The 16,812-nt window shown below is 40.3% G+C and overlaps 1 protein-coding gene across 1 annotated transcript in view; it reads right to left on the minus strand.

The window, feature by feature from the left end:
• LOC107095752 (homeobox protein Meis1) overlaps positions 1-16,812 on the minus strand; it is a 90,662-nt gene that overhangs the window by 8,424 nt on the left and 65,426 nt on the right. Inside the window, exon 10 of the mRNA XM_015392010.1 lies at positions 1,485-1,543. Coding sequence (XP_015247496.1) covers positions 1,485-1,543 — 59 coding nt within the window. The remainder of the gene's footprint in view (positions 1-1,484; positions 1,544-16,812) is intronic.

Below are 16,812 nucleotides of genomic sequence, written 5' to 3' on the forward strand. Positions count from 1 at the left end.
TTGACTATCTTGACATGCCCAGCCACTCAAATAAATATTTAATAAAAGACATGTTGGCACATCATCCAGCAATGCTTTTAACGTTAAATGTTGCTGCCCCCAACGCATAATTACACATACGATCAAAGGAGCAAAATGAGATCCAGGTTGAGCCCCGATCCGGTTTTCAACAAAAGTTCATTCTCACTGATTGGTCCCAGAATCTGCTCCTATCTTAATACTTTATCTTATAAATACTGACTAAAGTGGAGCAGCAAGAATATGTGAAACCTGATACAGTTCCTTATTTTCTGCTCCCCTCCATTGTTCTGCTCTCATAGAAAGCCACTTACCTTCGATTTAGGCCGTTTGGCGGCCAGTCATGCAAAAGCAGGACCTCGGCCTCACTGAATGCCTTTGAACTTTACTACCCTCCCCCTTCCCTCCCCCCTTAATGCCACTGTGACCTCTCACCCCTATAACAGGTAATAAAGTTTACAGCAGTCCAAAACCAAGCCATGCACCAGGGGGACTGCTCGCTCATTCCCATCGCTCCCTAAAACAGCCACAAATAGGGTCAAGGAAGGGTGTTTAAGGGAACGGGGGGAAGGGTTGGGGGTAAAACAGGTTCAGAGGCAAAGGAGCCAAAAAAGCCAATCAGCGGTCAACCCAAAAAAGAAACAGACGGAGGTCTCTCTGGGTTATAGTTTAAGCCAGGGAGAAAGCATAATTGTTTTTTTTTTAATATATGTATTTGGTGAAAAAACTGAAGGAAGTTGTTTTAGGAACAAACTATTCTGAAAACATAGCTAGCTCTGTAGGCAGGATATCTAGACAAAAAGCTATCTCATTACTTCAAGTGTTGGAAAGTTGGCCTTTTCTTACCTTTGCAACCCAAGTTGTCTGCAAAGGAGTTATTGTACTGAGTCTGCTTTAATTGGTACCAATCTTTGAGATGGTTTTTACTGACCATTTATCAATTTGTGATTGGTTTGGAGACTTTTTGTGCCATTTTGTGCCCAAATTTAATGAAAACAATCAGCTGAAATAAAATATGACATCTAAATAATATTAATATTTGATATTTGAGCATTTCATATGTATCTTTTTAATTAACTAAAATACTCGAAAAAAAAAATAGTAAACTGATATGTATCCACAGTAGGTAGATATATGTTTGCATAAGGGCACAATGGAAGAAGTAGGATATGCTGAAATGGCATCATGCGGGTACGAAGTAAGGTACAAAGTAAGAGGTGCATAATTTATTTTTTCACTCCACATAGCAAGTCAATTCTGATTAATGGTTGCTGTTAATGTTGAAATATTTTGCCTCTTAACTTTATTGGTCAGTACTGAGAAGGAGGGGAAATTCCCTGAAGGATTTGGACATTCCAAGAAGGGAGCATCAGTCCTGTATTTACCCACTGAGAGGCCTCTGGGTGCATGGACTTGGGTTGGCTTAAGCCTGCGCGACTTGAAAACAGTAAGTATGGGAGACTTGCCTGCACGGTTTGACTGGTCGATCATGGGCTGCACTATTCTCCTCCGCGCATTAATGAACCTGCAGAGCAAGGAGAGACAGAGAGGAGGATTGTAAAGGGGAGGAGGATAGAAAAGGAGACAAAAACATAGAAACACAGTCAGAGCTGTACTCAAAATAAGATTAAGAAAAAATGCTGACTAATACCCTGAAGATTTTGGCAGCCGACACAAAAACCATCAAATTTCCAAAGTCGCCTCTTTCCCTTTGCAAACCATAACAGTGATAACGAGTAATTATTCCCATTGCTCCTATAAGCTTTGCTGAGCCCCAGTAAACCCACTGCAGCGCTAAAGCAAAAGTCACATCTTAACTGCCTCAGTTATTAAAATTGTTGTCTTTGAAAAGTCAGAACTCCAGTACTTGTGCAAACTTGCTGGAAGAGAAAAAAAAGAGTCAGCCAGAACACTGGGCTGTTTGTGGAGGCGACGCTAAAACAGAATCGTCTCTCAGGCTGTCTAAAAACATTGCGGCCCATCTCTCTTTATTGAAGGTGTTCTGCCTCCTGAAGAGCTGAGACTGCTGACGGTTTAACGCCCCGGCTTCAAGCATGGCGGGGTGTTGCTGACAGGGAAACATGCCGCGTTGCCACTGGTGAGAGGCATTGTTTTTATGCTATGACAGGTGACCATGTGTTACTGTTTTTAATGTGTGCCTTTTTTGTGGACTAACCTTTCTATGACCTCCTATAAAAGTGCACCGTTAAACCTTTTATTGAGCACAGACACACACGCTCACAATTCCGCATCTCTATCCTTATTAGGACATGGTTCTAATTTTAGGTTATTTTTGTTACTCCATCTGCTCCTTACACTAATATCACCACTAAGTTGACCAGTGCCAGTAGGTACCTAGGCTTTTACAGTAGCCTTGAAAAGCTTCCTCCATTGTAACAGTACTGGACTTTGGTGTCCATAACGACTAAGACATATTAGAGGTCAATCAGAAGAGGTCCCTCTCTAATCTCTACCCTTATTGGGGCAATGTTTTTACTTCTTATATTCAAACATGACCTTCCAACCCTCTCTCTCCTACATGCATTCACACCTATTAATTGTGCATGCTCACATAGGAACCTATCTGGCCTCGGTCGGCCTAGCCCCTTTTTGAAATGACCCCTTAGCCTGTAATGACCCCAAGGAGAGAGGACTCTCGGGGGGCCTCTGACTTGATTTATGTGTTCCTGCTGTTGCCTGACCGGACACTTCTGTTTCATCTTTGAAATGGGGGAGCATTAACCGGACTGAAGGGGGAACAATAGTAGAGGGAAACTTTTTAAAAATCTGGGAAATGGAACGTTTATGAGCACAGAGGATGGCGTGAAGGGGAGGAAAGAGACAAAAGGATACAAACATGCTGCATCTGTTTTGACCCTGAAGGGCAAAGAGAACCGCTTTCCTTTAAATGTCTTTAATATTCCCTCATCAAGTGCTTTTGTGTTCTTCTTTGGTTTTATGGTTTAAAGAAAGACCTCTAGGGAATTAGGGAGACAGAATGGCAAAGCTGGCAAGTAAAATAAAATATATAACAGCCTTTATTGTTAGCTGGTATCATCTTTATAAATGATATATTATGTCTTTTAAGCTGCTTCAGAATTACTTAAGGCAAAAGGCAAAAAAAAAGCCAGTAAAGCCAGATCACTGCAAGTTTTTTTCTATTTTTTTATAATTTTGTCTTTTATATATGTAACGTAAAGAAAGCTGATTTGGAATTTCAAAGGAGGAGAGAAAAAAAATCTAAAAAGCGAGGGAGGAATTTAAGAATGCATTGACATGGCAGAGCCCCATCAAATGAGAGAACGTCTGGAGTTTTATCACCAATGCTCTCTCTCCCTCCCTTCCTCCCCCTGTTACCCTGTTTTTGCTGTGGAGATCTGGAAGGAGGAGGAGGAGGAGCAAAGGAGTGAGGGCAAAGAGGGTTGAGGAGGCCCGAGCATTCCTTTAACTTTCCTCTCCTCTGCTCTCCAAACCCTTCGCAGAAGGGACGAGGTCATCTTGGGGCCAGCATTGGCTAAGGGTTGACCTCTCCTTCTTGACACTCCCTCATATGTCCTTGCATCTGTTCTTCCTCTTTCTTGCTCTTCCTTTTGTTTCTCGTTTCGTTCGTCCATTCCATCACAGAGGAGAAACAGACTTCACAAGGGGTGGGACACGCGACTTAAAACTTGATGTCGGTTTTAGGAATTAAACATTTTATCTGGTTAATCCTTCAACTAAACAAGCTGCACTCTGCCTATCTGTATCCGTTTCGTTTTCCAGCTGGCTCTTACTTATCATTCCCTTTATAGTGAAAAGCAGCAGCCCAACTCCCTCAGCAACGAATCTACAGTCTGACCCACCAAACTCCCTCCTCCTCCTTTCAAAAACTCATGCCGGTTTCCTGTCCCTGTCGTCCCCATATCTGCGGCCAGATGCACCATGGGGCCTGGAACAAAGGATAAAATGCCTCTCATAATAGCAGCCAAGGGAATGGAGAGATGGAGAGCAAGAGAATAGCAAGTAAGGAAGAGTGAGAGAGTCCGAAAAAAAAAGGGGGCTCTGCTCTGCAAACCAGACACTCTTGCTGTGACCGTTAATAAGCTGACACAGAGAAAGACTGTAAGAGAGGGAGGTGGAGAGGAAAGCAAAGAAAAAAAAGAGAGATAAAGAGTGATGAGGAGCGAAGGAGAGAAAGAAAACCAGAGCGAGGCTTCACCTTTGGGCGACCCCCGGGTGCTATAGGGCCGGTGTTTATGGCCTGCTCATTCCCCAGCCTGCCATCACAACACAATGAGCTTCACTATCCAGCCCGGCTAAGAGGCAACAATAGCCGGGCTATTTTAGAGTGACACGCCGCTGGTGGTACGCATAAAGTTGAGTAAGAAATGCATTAAAAACATGGAATTGGGAAGAAATCTTGTAAAGTGCAGGGACAGCACAAACACTGTCCAAGGTAAGGAGTTGGTTTTTTTAACCAAGGGCTCAGATGTTTAACACACATATGAATACATGGCATGCCAACTACATGGTGATGCCACAGCTGGAGCTGCTAAAATCTTCTAGGGAAACTTTTTTTAACTGTTATATAGAAACGCTTGCAAACGTATTCATGGCTATTGAGAATTTCCCCTTTATTAATGATACAAAGAAAATATTCATCCTTTGGGGGTATGGTTTTATCAATGTCATACATACATTTAGAGACTGATAGTTTGTGAAAAAGTTATTTTTTAAAATTCATTTCCAATATCTTAACTTTGACTTTGTCACTGAAAGAAATGCATGAAGCTTCCCACACAGTGTTCATTGCATTGTGCTATGCCGTTTTGACATCTTGATCTCTTTTTTTTTTTTTCAAGAACACCTTTCTTGTTCCCTCCCTGGCTTTTTTTTTAATCAGATGGTTTTTTATAGGTACGTATCAAAGTACAGGGGTTGATTTAAAACATTGAAAACAAATCATATATCAATTCACAACAAAATGATGCTCTAGTCTGTGTTAAAACCTTTGAAATGTGTGTTTAGGGTGCAGCAAAATATGAGGAAGTTCAAGGGTTATGAAGATTCTTGCAAGGCACTGTATGCTTCTCCTAGATGTATGGATTCATTCTCCAACCTTTCTCCCTCCTTCATTGGGAAGAGTGGAACTGATTGTGACGGCGTCTGCCAAGCCCTTGCTAATGTCCCCATTCTCATTACACACTCCCACTCAAATGCACAGACACACTGAGCCGACTCAGCTGCACACAGGTGTACACGAAGCACACGTGAAATGCCCAATTAAAAGCAAGAAATTGTCTTTTTCATCAGCTGCCTTTGTTGCGTGACCAATTAGACGATAATTTAATAACGAGCGTTGGAAAGATGCAGATTGGATATACAAAAGGTTACTCTGCAAGCTCATTGATTTAAATTCATTCGCAGTTTTCAATATCTCCGGAACACGTTGTCACACATGCACGTATCTCCTTAGCCCAAAATCAGTATTATGTCAGTAATATGAGATGGACTAAAACACACAAATTGATCCCATGTCTTCAGGACTCACTAACTGCTCGTAACCTGAAAATAATTTTGCACACTCATGGCCTACACAAACCCCCGCGTTCTTGCACAGCTGGAAATGTTGGGATCACTTCCATGCACCAGAACCAGTCGACACATTTCGCCGCACGCTAACAGAGGTGTACATGCATATTCATATCCGAGAGCCGCTTTAAATAACTCTGCAACCGCACACTCGTCTTGGCTGCCAATCAATGTGATTTAAAACCTAACAAAGAAAAGCAAGCTCTGACGGGTAGCCATGTACATATCATCAGGTTGTCACCGCGGTTCCTTGCATCAGTTGTCTGCTGCAAAACCACAACGAACGCCCCCTGGATCCTTCCTCCTCACTGATGGCACACTCACACCAATAGATGATGCCCCATCTTTAAATACAGTTTTATGTTATGGGAAAGCTGCACACATTTGAGGCATACTGCTTGTAGGGGTTTTATGGAAGTACAGTTAAGAGTTTCTCCATTTGTTATCCTTAGCTGACAAGTTAACTCATAAATCACCTCGCTCTTGTTCCTCCCTTCACAGCAACCATCCCTCCTTCTCTTAATTTCTTTCTTTCTTTCCCCCTACAGGGTTTTTCGCAGGTCAGGTGCTTGAATTAGATGACTGAGATTAGTTTTAATCAGCTCGCACCACCTGCCCGCAAACGGAACTCAAAGTGAACATGAGCAACTTGAAGAATAAAAACACATGCAAATGAGGGTTTGGGATCTCCCTGTTTGACTTTTCAAGTGTAAGTTAATTTATGTTGTTTAAATGAATAAGTGGAACAATGTGGGCCATGCTATGGTATTCCAACTTCTTAAGCTTTTATCATTGGTTGGTTTTTATTCAATAGACTACCATAAGTAAAGCAAAGTGGACTGAAATTACTGTTTAAAGTTTGGCTTTCCTTTGCATACAACTCTTTTCACTATGATACCCATAAACTAAATCTGTTAGAGCCACTTGGCTACAAGTTTTTTTATTAGTAAGCATCTGCATAGAACGCTTTATGCAGGAAAAAACTGACAACACATTTCAACCTGAACAACATCTCACGGCATAACATGGTGGTGGCAGCATTATTTCATGATTGGAGTTGAGAGGAAGATTTTATAGCGTTAAGAATAAAAAAAAAGGTTGCATAAAGCCAGGAGATTTTGACAGAACATTTCCTTCTAACGGAACCATGAACCTTAACATAAAGTCAGAGCTAAAACGCTAATCAAAGCGTATCCAGATCTAAATTTGGATGTGAATCTGTGGTAAATACTGGAAAAAGGCAGTTCACAGAAGTTTGAGCTATTTTAAAAGAAGAGGCCACAGAATCTTCAAGCTCTAAGATTGTAAATCTTTTAGAGACATCTCCCAATCTGTCAGCAATCAGCCCCTTTCACTGTATGATTTAAATGGCCATTTTTATGTGAATAATTTTTCCATTGTGGTAATGGAAATTCAGCAATTGTATCATTTTTTCCCCTTATTTTAAAACCTACTACAATGAGGTTTACTTGGATTCCCTTTTAGAGTTGAAAATGTGTGAAAAATTGCAATATTGGGTATTTAAAATATTTTCTTTTTTTAAGTATATCAGTCAAATTGTGCCCAACAGGCCTGTGTTGAAATCCTGAGTGCGAGAAAAGAACCAGTGCTTCTAAGGAATTTTAAGCTTTGAGGTTATATGTGGATTTAAAAAAAATGGCTGCAACTATTCATTAGGAAACCATATTTAGCTCCGAGTCAAAGATTATGCACCATCGTTAATTTTTCTGAGCTTGAGCTATTTTAAAAGAAGAAGTCACAAAATCTTCAAGCTCTAGGATCGCAAATCTTTAAGAGACATCCTCCAATCTGTCAGCAGTCAGCCTCTTTGTGTAGTTGCACTGGCCATTTTTAAATGTTAACTAAAAATTTTTAAATGTTTCCTTGCTGTAAAACCTACTACAAGGATGCTTTCTTGGCTGCATCCTGGAGGCCTGTGTTGAAATCCTGAGCTCAAGAGAGGAACCAGTGCTTCTTAGGAATTTTAAGCTTTGAGCTTATATGTGGATTTTAAAAAAAAAAAAACGGCTGCAACTATTCATTAGGAAACCATATTTAGCTCCAAGTCAAAGATTATGCACCATCGTTAATTTGTCTGCGCAGCTTTCAGCAAGTACAAACACCTATATGCCTTGTTACAAATGTACAACGTAGCTGCATGCTCTTGCTTGTCGGGAAGCCCTGATTCTCACTTTTTTTCTTCAGAAATTCCTGGACCAATTGCACTGCCTTCCTAAAGTTTTTCAACCCCTAAACTTTTTTTACGTTGTGTTCAGTCACAATTAAATGTGAATATTTAACTGAAAATTAAAATGTCAGTAAAATGAAATGATTTTAGGGATTTTTTTCTTTTTACAAAAACTGTGGGTGTGTGATTCCTTATTGTGATATCCCTAAATAAAATCCAGTGCCTTCATAAGTCATCTATTAGTAAACAGATTCAATCTGTGTAAACTGTGTGTAGGTTCTGTAACAACGCATATGGAGCTATAGATCTAACTTCAAAAATGCATTACTCAGCCTGCTGAATTGCCTCCTCCTATAGAAAGCATCTACTCGCATCAGTTCTCTGGAAAGAAAAGGTGCGGCCAAGTGCTCATTACTTCTGAATTAGAGTGTGAAGGATGCAAAAACATATGCGTGGAGATATAAAACCATATGGACGCAGAAATGCTTCAGAGTTTCGGTTAGAGTGAGGTCATATAGGAGTCACAAAACAAAGACTGCACCTAATACATTATTAGACAGGAGGCCTGTGTTTTGGGTCAGCACAACTTACAAGCCTTTATTGGCAGGAAAATACGTCCTGAACCATCTCCAAATGTATTTGAAGCTAAGTTGCGACACACCCACTGACACTGACACACACAAACGCATTCATTACATCGAGGGGCTTCAGTTCCAACTTCTAATAACATATGGCAGATTAATAGGATCACATATGGAGGAAAAAAATCAGGAAAAACTAGTAGAAATTTAAATAGAGCTTTAGACTGCAAACAGACATGGGGTCACTTAATCTCCATTACTGCTTACACATAAAATGCAAGTATGCATGCATGTGCAGGGCACAGACACTGTCTTGTTGCTCCACTACCTAAAGAGCCCAGTGTCCATTAAAGGAGCCATGAATCCACCACTAAAACTGGTTTTACAGAGTCGAGCAACAGGCCAGCAAAAGCCACTCAAACACTACGTGCACATACAAACTGGAGAGGAGCTCGTGTGTTTATGTGTGTGTCCATGGTAACCAGGTGCCTCACAGAGCCTAATAGAGGAAATGTTTGCCACTCGAAAAACACACATGAACCCAGTGGCTCTGACAGGGCTGGTTTTGCAGCCCTTGCTGGCTTCTTGGATGTGAAAAGTAGAAATGTAAAAACAGATCGAAGGTAAAGAGAGATATTCAAACCTCCGAGAGGAGCTACAGGGGTCAAATGTGATTTTGCATCCTCACATTTAGTAAGAGAGTTTCCTTTACTATCCCTGATTTCTATTCATTTCCCTATAATTTTATCATTTTGGGGAATAGGAGGGTAGTAAGGGTAAAATAGTTTTAGATTGAGAACAGAGGGCAGAGTTGTGTCAAATAAAGTAGGGGAAGCAAGGAGGGCAAGAGTAGAGTGGGATAGGGAGGACAAAAGTTAGCCTAGCCAGCCAGACCTGTTCACAGCATATACAGTACAATACATATCACAGAACCAGGGCGGGACTAACAGAGTCAGGGGGAACAGGATAGAACGAGCTAACAACAAATGTGATGCAAAAACATGTTATTTTTAAAAAGACAAGCTCTTACAGCATCCAGTAAGTAAATGTTTAAATAATATCCAGCTAATTTGGGATATAATAAATGGCATTATTAAAATACTGCTCTATTCTGGCTAAAATTATGACTGTATTGCTTACAGAAAAGAGTTGTTGCATTATAGGTAACTTTAAATGCCGGCTGTCCTCGAGTGCCACTGTCCTGCAGTTTTTGCATGCCTCCCTGCACTAACACACCTGAAACAAAAGGCCGTATTATCTACTCGACATGTCAGCAAGTTAAGCAGAGGCCTGGCAATTGACCATCCATTTGTTTTAGATGATTTGAAGTAGGCGTGCATGCAGAAGCTGCAGGACAGTGGCAATGAAGGACTGACATTGTCTACCCCTGATCTAAAGAGTAAACTCCCTCCTCTTGTGCCAATCAGGCGTCTGTTAGACCAAAGAGTCTGAGTCTTACCAGACTGACTCCTAGGGTAGAATCGGGTAGTGTGGGGATGGGGAGATCCACAGCAGGGTTTTGGTAAACTTCTACAGGAGGGTAATTTGGAAGTGTTTAAAAAGTGGGATAAAAGAATTTTACTATGCAAAGAACTTAACTGGAAACATTTCTTGATTGAAAAATTCCCCCACGCTTCTTAATGTCAGGTTTTTTATTTATCCTTCATCACTTCAAATGAAGAACTACAGTAATAACAACCTCAGTAACTAAAGCGGGGCTTAACACAAGCAAATGTGATCCACCCTCTTCTGGACTCAGTCAGCCAGTTTTTCCACCGGTGTTAGAGAGAAAATGGATGGTTTGAAGTTTGGTACTGGTCAGAAATAAGCACTGCTGTCCTGTGCTGTCTGCACCCCAAACAGAGTGGGCCCAGTCTGTGTCCTTTAGCCTTTGGGCTAGGATCGAATGGTTTGTGTGGCTCTCGCCATGAATGAACATCACACACAGAAAATGCATGTGACACTCTATTCCACCCTGCTATAAGGGTTAGTATTACATATGTATCGGCTTATTTACAGTGTGTGAGGTTGTTAACCATGAATATAAATATACTTAGTCACAACATGACTGGGTTACATTGCAGTTCAGTTCCCTAATAAAAAAATCATCTCTGTGTAAATGGGTGTCTTGCAGAGTCTGTAATGCTGACAGGGCTTGCAGTGGGCACTGCTGCAAACGGACTGGTTGACCTAAATGCCGCTCCATACTGCCCCTGTCATATCCTGCCAGTGTGTGTGTCACTTCCCCCAGCAGTTTATAGCAGCTTTCACCATGGGGGGGGGGGATCCCGATTACTTCTCAGAAACAAACAAATGTAGCTTTTGGTTAAAATATCCACTTTCAGCACAACAAGAGCACATTGTACCAGTATTTCTACCAAGTTAACTAGCTTTTTGTGGTCGGTACAAACTCAACTGTATTTTGCTGAAAAATCAACATAGCCCAGGGAGTAATATTAAGTATTTTACAGTCACAGCAGAAAACTCTAGTAGATATCGAAACTTAATTTTTGTAATAGAGGCTTTGCGTGGTTACATCTCACTGTAAAGCCAAATTTATCTGCATCAAAAGGATGGCATCTTGTATTTATAACAGAATAAGGGGTTTTGTTTCTAGCTTTGAGTCCCACTGATTTCTCTTCAAAGATCAAGGCAGGAAAACATCAGCGTGGAAACATCAACTGAATGACAACGGCTGAGTAAGACGGCGACCATGTCTGCTTCCACACAGACACTGGCATTCACATTCTGTCTCCTTTTATGTTTTGGAACAGCCCCCCACTTCCCCCCTTCTCTACAAAAGAAGGTTGAAAAGCAAAGGAGGGGAGTGGGAAGAAAAGAGGAGCGACAGAGCGAGGGGCGAATGAAGAGAAATGCAGGTTTGTCCTCGGGCAGCATGCTGTGATGTAAGAGAAACACAGGCTGAGAGGGGAAGAAAGAGGGAGCAAAGAGGAGGAGGAGAGATGGCATTCAGTGCAGCCAGTGCATCTTTTGCATGTGTGTGTGTGTGTAAGGTCGTGCACTGACTCATAAACGCACAGATTTCTGTTGACATAATACAGTAAAGAACTGGTTGTGTCTGCACAGGCTGAAGATTCCCGTAAAGGGCTATTGTTAGCAACAGGCTGCCTACTGAGAGCTTCAAATATTGTTTTTGAAATTGTTCATGCATCTTTAAGCCTGCATTGGAAACTAAGGGTGAGGTCATATCTGAAATCTCTTTGTATGTGTGTGTGGTGTAATGTCAGAGTTTCACTGTGAAGCAACCTGACGGAGTGTGGTGTACGAAACAGGCTTCAGGGCATGGGTTGAAACTTGGCCTGCTAATTCTAAAACACACACACACACACCTCAGATTTCTGTGAACCGTTTCTCTGAACAAGTTCCAGCATCTACCTTTCTCTGGTCTGTCAGCATACTGAACCTCACAACTCATCTCACAGTACCTTTTTCCCCCTTTTCTCTTATGTTTGACCATTTCATTATTTACCACTTGGTCTCAGCTTATTTGGTTTAATTTATGGCAATAATGGCCAATGTGGGCTATTCAAAGTGACAGCACTCACATGGGGAATGGTTTATAAGCTTCTACATGATCTAATCATGACATTATTTAATCATTAAACATAAAGATGAGGACAAGAAGACAAGAGTCTACTGTAACAGGAAGAACATGAATATTGAACCTAATTGGTTTCCTTACATAAATTTAGAATCTTTAAAAAAAACAGAAGGAAACTTTTTTTTTTTACCATTTTTTTAGTTTTTTAAACTTGTTTTGCTGGACAGAACATTTTATAATTGCACTCAAATAAAAGAGCAATCTTTGTTTACTCTTTGCTGTAGTCAGGAGAAAATAAAATTTAACACATATTCTGCTTTTTAACAAGAAAGCTCGACTTTAAGTTAATTTAAGTGGGGGTATGAAAAATATGTTTTACTTCTTCATTCCTCTATTCAAACAATTTCCATTAATTGATTTCATTTCCCTGGCTGTATAAACTGTTTTTTTTTCTATTTATGTTGAGGTGAATTTAGTTAGTTTGAAAATTGCTGTGTGGTTTGTTTTATGTTGACAGTTTTTTTTGAGTGTATTTTGTTGATTCATTTTTTGTTGTTTATTGTTGTTTGTCAAAAAAATATCTGAATTCCTTTTTAATCATTCATTCATTAATTTATCATTTGCTGACTATTATTTACAGCATTAACTCCAAACCAATGATGAAAAGTTTACATTATTAAGTTTTTCTATTAGTTAATATATAGTTTATCCTTTAACAAAAACTTAGAAAATAACTTGAATTTCAAAAATAGTTTTTTATGTTGAATTAATCCATCCTGGAAGGTTTCCTTTGGCCATGTTTCTTTTTCTTTTTTTTTTTTTTTAAGTCATCCAAAATATTCCACATTCCTTCCTCCTTCTTTATCTGTGTCTGTTCTGCTCCTTCATCTCCTCCAGCTCTGTTTTGTGTCGACCTATGCTTTCAGAAACCCGATAAGCAGCTGATACATATGTGCCACACCACGCCCTCTTAAGTAGCATCAACATTTGTCCATCCAGCCCTTTGGAATACTCCCTGCTTTTCTCTCCTTCAGACTCTCTCTCTCTCTCTCTCTCTGTCCAGGCTTTTAAGACGTTCGTAAAAGGAGGTCTTATTGACAAAACAATTGCTCGGCGGGGCTTAAACACTGCCTTTAAAGGGGTATTATTAAATTGCAGGCAGGAAGGAGAGGGGCAGCCAACAAGGGAAACCTGATGACCTCGACATTGATTTTTACATCACCGGAGCGTTAGGAGAACTTAGCGCAGAGATACTGACTGCATCCACAGAGAGACTTTTTATATGATGCACATTGAGCTTTTAGCTGCTGCCTGTATTTAATGCTGTATAATTGTGTTGCGTCTAAAACACTTTGATAGGGTGGCTGCAGTTAGATATGCATTCAGATAAACCTGAGTCTATTTCAATCAGCGTTAGCTCTATATTGTGAACCATTAGTTAAACTCAAGATTACTTCTCTCCTTAAACTTGTGATGCTTGGGGTTTATTTTGATAAAGATTTTTCTTTCTCTTAAAATATAATTAATACATATTTTTTTCAAAATTTGCTTCTTATATCATTATAAAACCTTAATGTAAAAATGTTTTTGTATTATTTGACTAAGGTATATAACCTTTACAGTCAGTAACAAATAACAGCTTTCCCTTTTTTACCCACGGGGTTGATTCTTTCTAAATTTTAGTTTTCTTTCCATAAAATTGACCTACAACTCTTTTTTAAGCTTCTCACCTCTTTATTAAGGATACTTTGATTTACTCCCATTTTCTGCTGATGCAAAGGTGTCTAATTGAACTTTGTGCTATTAATCTAGATTATTTTGAGTCCTCTTTTAAGGAGCATATTCATAATTACACAGAAAGGCTGAAAACTTTATTCATTCTTATTGAGAATGAAGTCTTTCTTTTCTTTAAATGTAAAATTGAAACAAGAAAATTGATTCTTTTCCCTGTTCTTACAGAGGAAATAGTGAATTAATCTATTTGCTTCACATGTTGGACTTCATGGAATTGAAATGATTTACTAGCCAAAGCTGTTTACTCGTCATTGTTTTTAACTCATTAATACCTGCAGGGTCTTAGAAATTCCTGTAATAATCTTTAACCTTAATTAAAGCTATGCTAAACTTTCTGTAAAGTGGGTTAAAAATCTGTAGGCATGTTTCCTTCTTGTATGATCACCATTCAGTTAACCTTTCTAAGTAAATTAAAAGGAAAAAGTTCTGATTCAACAAGGTTCATGCTATTTTGTGCAGGGTGCTCTACCTGTCCACGCAATGTATCTCTAACTTTTCTCATCTTGATGTACGTTTTCTGTAAAGCCTGCATTTAGGCCTGTGTGTCAATTCTTTTTCTGCTCTGTATGAATCTCTCACCATTAAAATTGAGATTCCCTGGTGTGGCGTACTTCTGCCAATAATTCATGAGTGATCTGCGCCCCTTGCCGGCCTTTAGCATTTTTATTTAATCTTGCCGTGCCCCACCACGTGCTCGCTCATCAATAATGCACGGAGACATGTGTGTTAACACATCCGCGATGCGTGAGAGAAAAGAGCAAAGGGAGAGAGTTATACGGCTGTGCAGCAGATAGAAGCACATGATGATAAAGAGATTGTGTGTTCGTAGCGTTGTGTAGCTGTACCATGTGACGGGACGTACATTTTGTCTGTAACCGGCACATGTTCCTCTGCTGGGATGATATAAACACGGATGACCCGTGGTTCATTTGTGGCCGTTTGACATGAATTAAACTCAAATGACTTCAGTACAACTCCGAGCCACACTCCCATTAAGAGCTCTTCTCTCACTGAAGTGGAATTGGGTTTGCTTACAGACAGTTACACTTGCAGAGCGGATATAACCGAACACATGTCCCTGTGTTTTTGAGTGTTTGTGAGTGTGAATTTGATCAGGTCTACGTGTGAACAAGTGTGATTTTCCAATAGCCACTGACAAACAGAATCACATCTAGGGAAATTGACTTCCCTAAATCAGTGGGTCAGGAGGTAACATCACTAAGGGTTGCTATGGAGACACCCAATGACGGGGCTTCCCATCCAGCACAACAACACGCCTGTGAAATGGCAGTTCCCCTAACATAACCTACCTCAGTCTCCTCAGCTCTCTGTCTTTTTTTTCATTTTTTCCCCACCTCTCTTCCTCCACTTCTAATCATTTGCTTCCTGCTATTATCTCAGTCTCCTCTTTTTCTTTGTATTTCTTTAATTCTCAATCATCCTTTCATGCCACTACTTGCGGCTCACTTGCTGAAACAACCAAACCATGCATGGAAATCTGCCTGTGGACAAATACCCACACACGTACACACACACTTGTATACAGCGAGATGTGAGGGGGCAGCAAGATCCCAGCGTGCAGGGTTTAACAGCTAATACCCCTTAGATTAACCACCCCCGGTTCCTCTCTCTCACACACTCGCTCAGATGCACACGACATCTTCTACAAACCAAGATTAGCCACCTACGATTTGCACAGTGTGTGTGGTGGCCTTGCTTTTTCTCCCTCTCTCTCTCTCACACACTCACACAAGCCTTCAGGGTTTGTTGCCATACCCCTACAAATAAACAAAACAAATGAGAGCACACACACTCAGGCTTAAGTGACCAAGCTCCAGTTCATGTGACTGTCCGTCTGTCTGAGTCTCTCTATCTCTTGCAGACATACCCACGGACACTATCACAGCTGTAAGAAGTGATCCCCTTTGGATTTCAGAGGTGGGGGGTCACGTGATTTGATAACCTCCACAGGATTCCCTCTGGTCAGGATGCAGAGTGTGTGTGTGTCCTGGGTTTAATACTTCATAGACTGATACATCATATCCTAATCTAACGCCTTTCTATCTCTGAGGTCTCAGATTGAACAATGGTTGGGAATAATGTTAACATCATTAGATGGCTGGTAATGAGGGTCTATCAGACCTCATCTTTTCCCCTCCTTCTTGTCCTTATCTTACCCTTTTACTCTTCATCTATTTTTCACTCTTGCCAGGCTGGTCATCACTTTCTTCCACTGCCTCCCTTCCACTCTTTCATGCACGTACCTTGCAAGGCACTTTCAAGGATTATTTTAAGGGCTGCACAGATCAAACACATTCTGCCAGGGCCGTGCCTCAGTTACCCTGGCTTCAGCCCCTTTAATTAGACATGGCTAATAACGCTAAGCATGTGCTGATAGCTATCTCTCTGATAAGACTGGCTGCACCAAGGCATAGGGCCCCTTTCTACCTTTAACAGTGTTACCTAAGGTTAAAACGGATAGTTAGCAACCTTATTTTATGAGCCTAAGCAGTCACACTTGTTTGCAATTAGCTGCCAATTTTCAAAGGCAGGTTAGCAGCCAGGCTATAGACTTCATAGTTTCGATCCTTGTTAACAAGGATGACTTTAAATGCTAAAGGTCTCATGAAAAAAACTGTAGGTAATAGAGGTGTAAGATACACTGATAGTAAGAAGTTACATTAAGTTGTGCCATCTTGTTGCAATGTTCTCTAAAGGGGGGCGCTTTTTGTTTCTACGTCCAACATCACTATTTCAGACTAAAAAAAAAAAAATTATTTACTGTAGATGCCCAGTGAACCAAATAAACTAATAAATACTGCTAATCATTGAAGTTAGCACTACCAGTTTCAACAGAGATGGGTAGAGCACCCAAAAAGCTTGCTCTAAGGCTTTCACTACAGATTTGTACCCGAGTAAAAGTTGAAAATAGTTGCTAAAGAAATTATTCAAGTAACAACAAAAAAGTAATTGCAAAATTACTTCTCACATACTGAGTATTTGCTCAAATAAATACTCTCAAGATCATGGTAAAATACAACTACTCCTAATTTTTCAAAAAAATACTCATGTAAATGTTATTATACACCTCTGAGCAT

The sequence above is a fragment of the Cyprinodon variegatus genome, unplaced genomic scaffold (genome assembly GCF_000732505.1).
Source record: "Cyprinodon variegatus isolate N-32 unplaced genomic scaffold, C_variegatus-1.0 Scaffold569, whole genome shotgun sequence".
Taxonomy (NCBI): domain Eukaryota; kingdom Metazoa; phylum Chordata; class Actinopteri; order Cyprinodontiformes; family Cyprinodontidae; genus Cyprinodon; species Cyprinodon variegatus.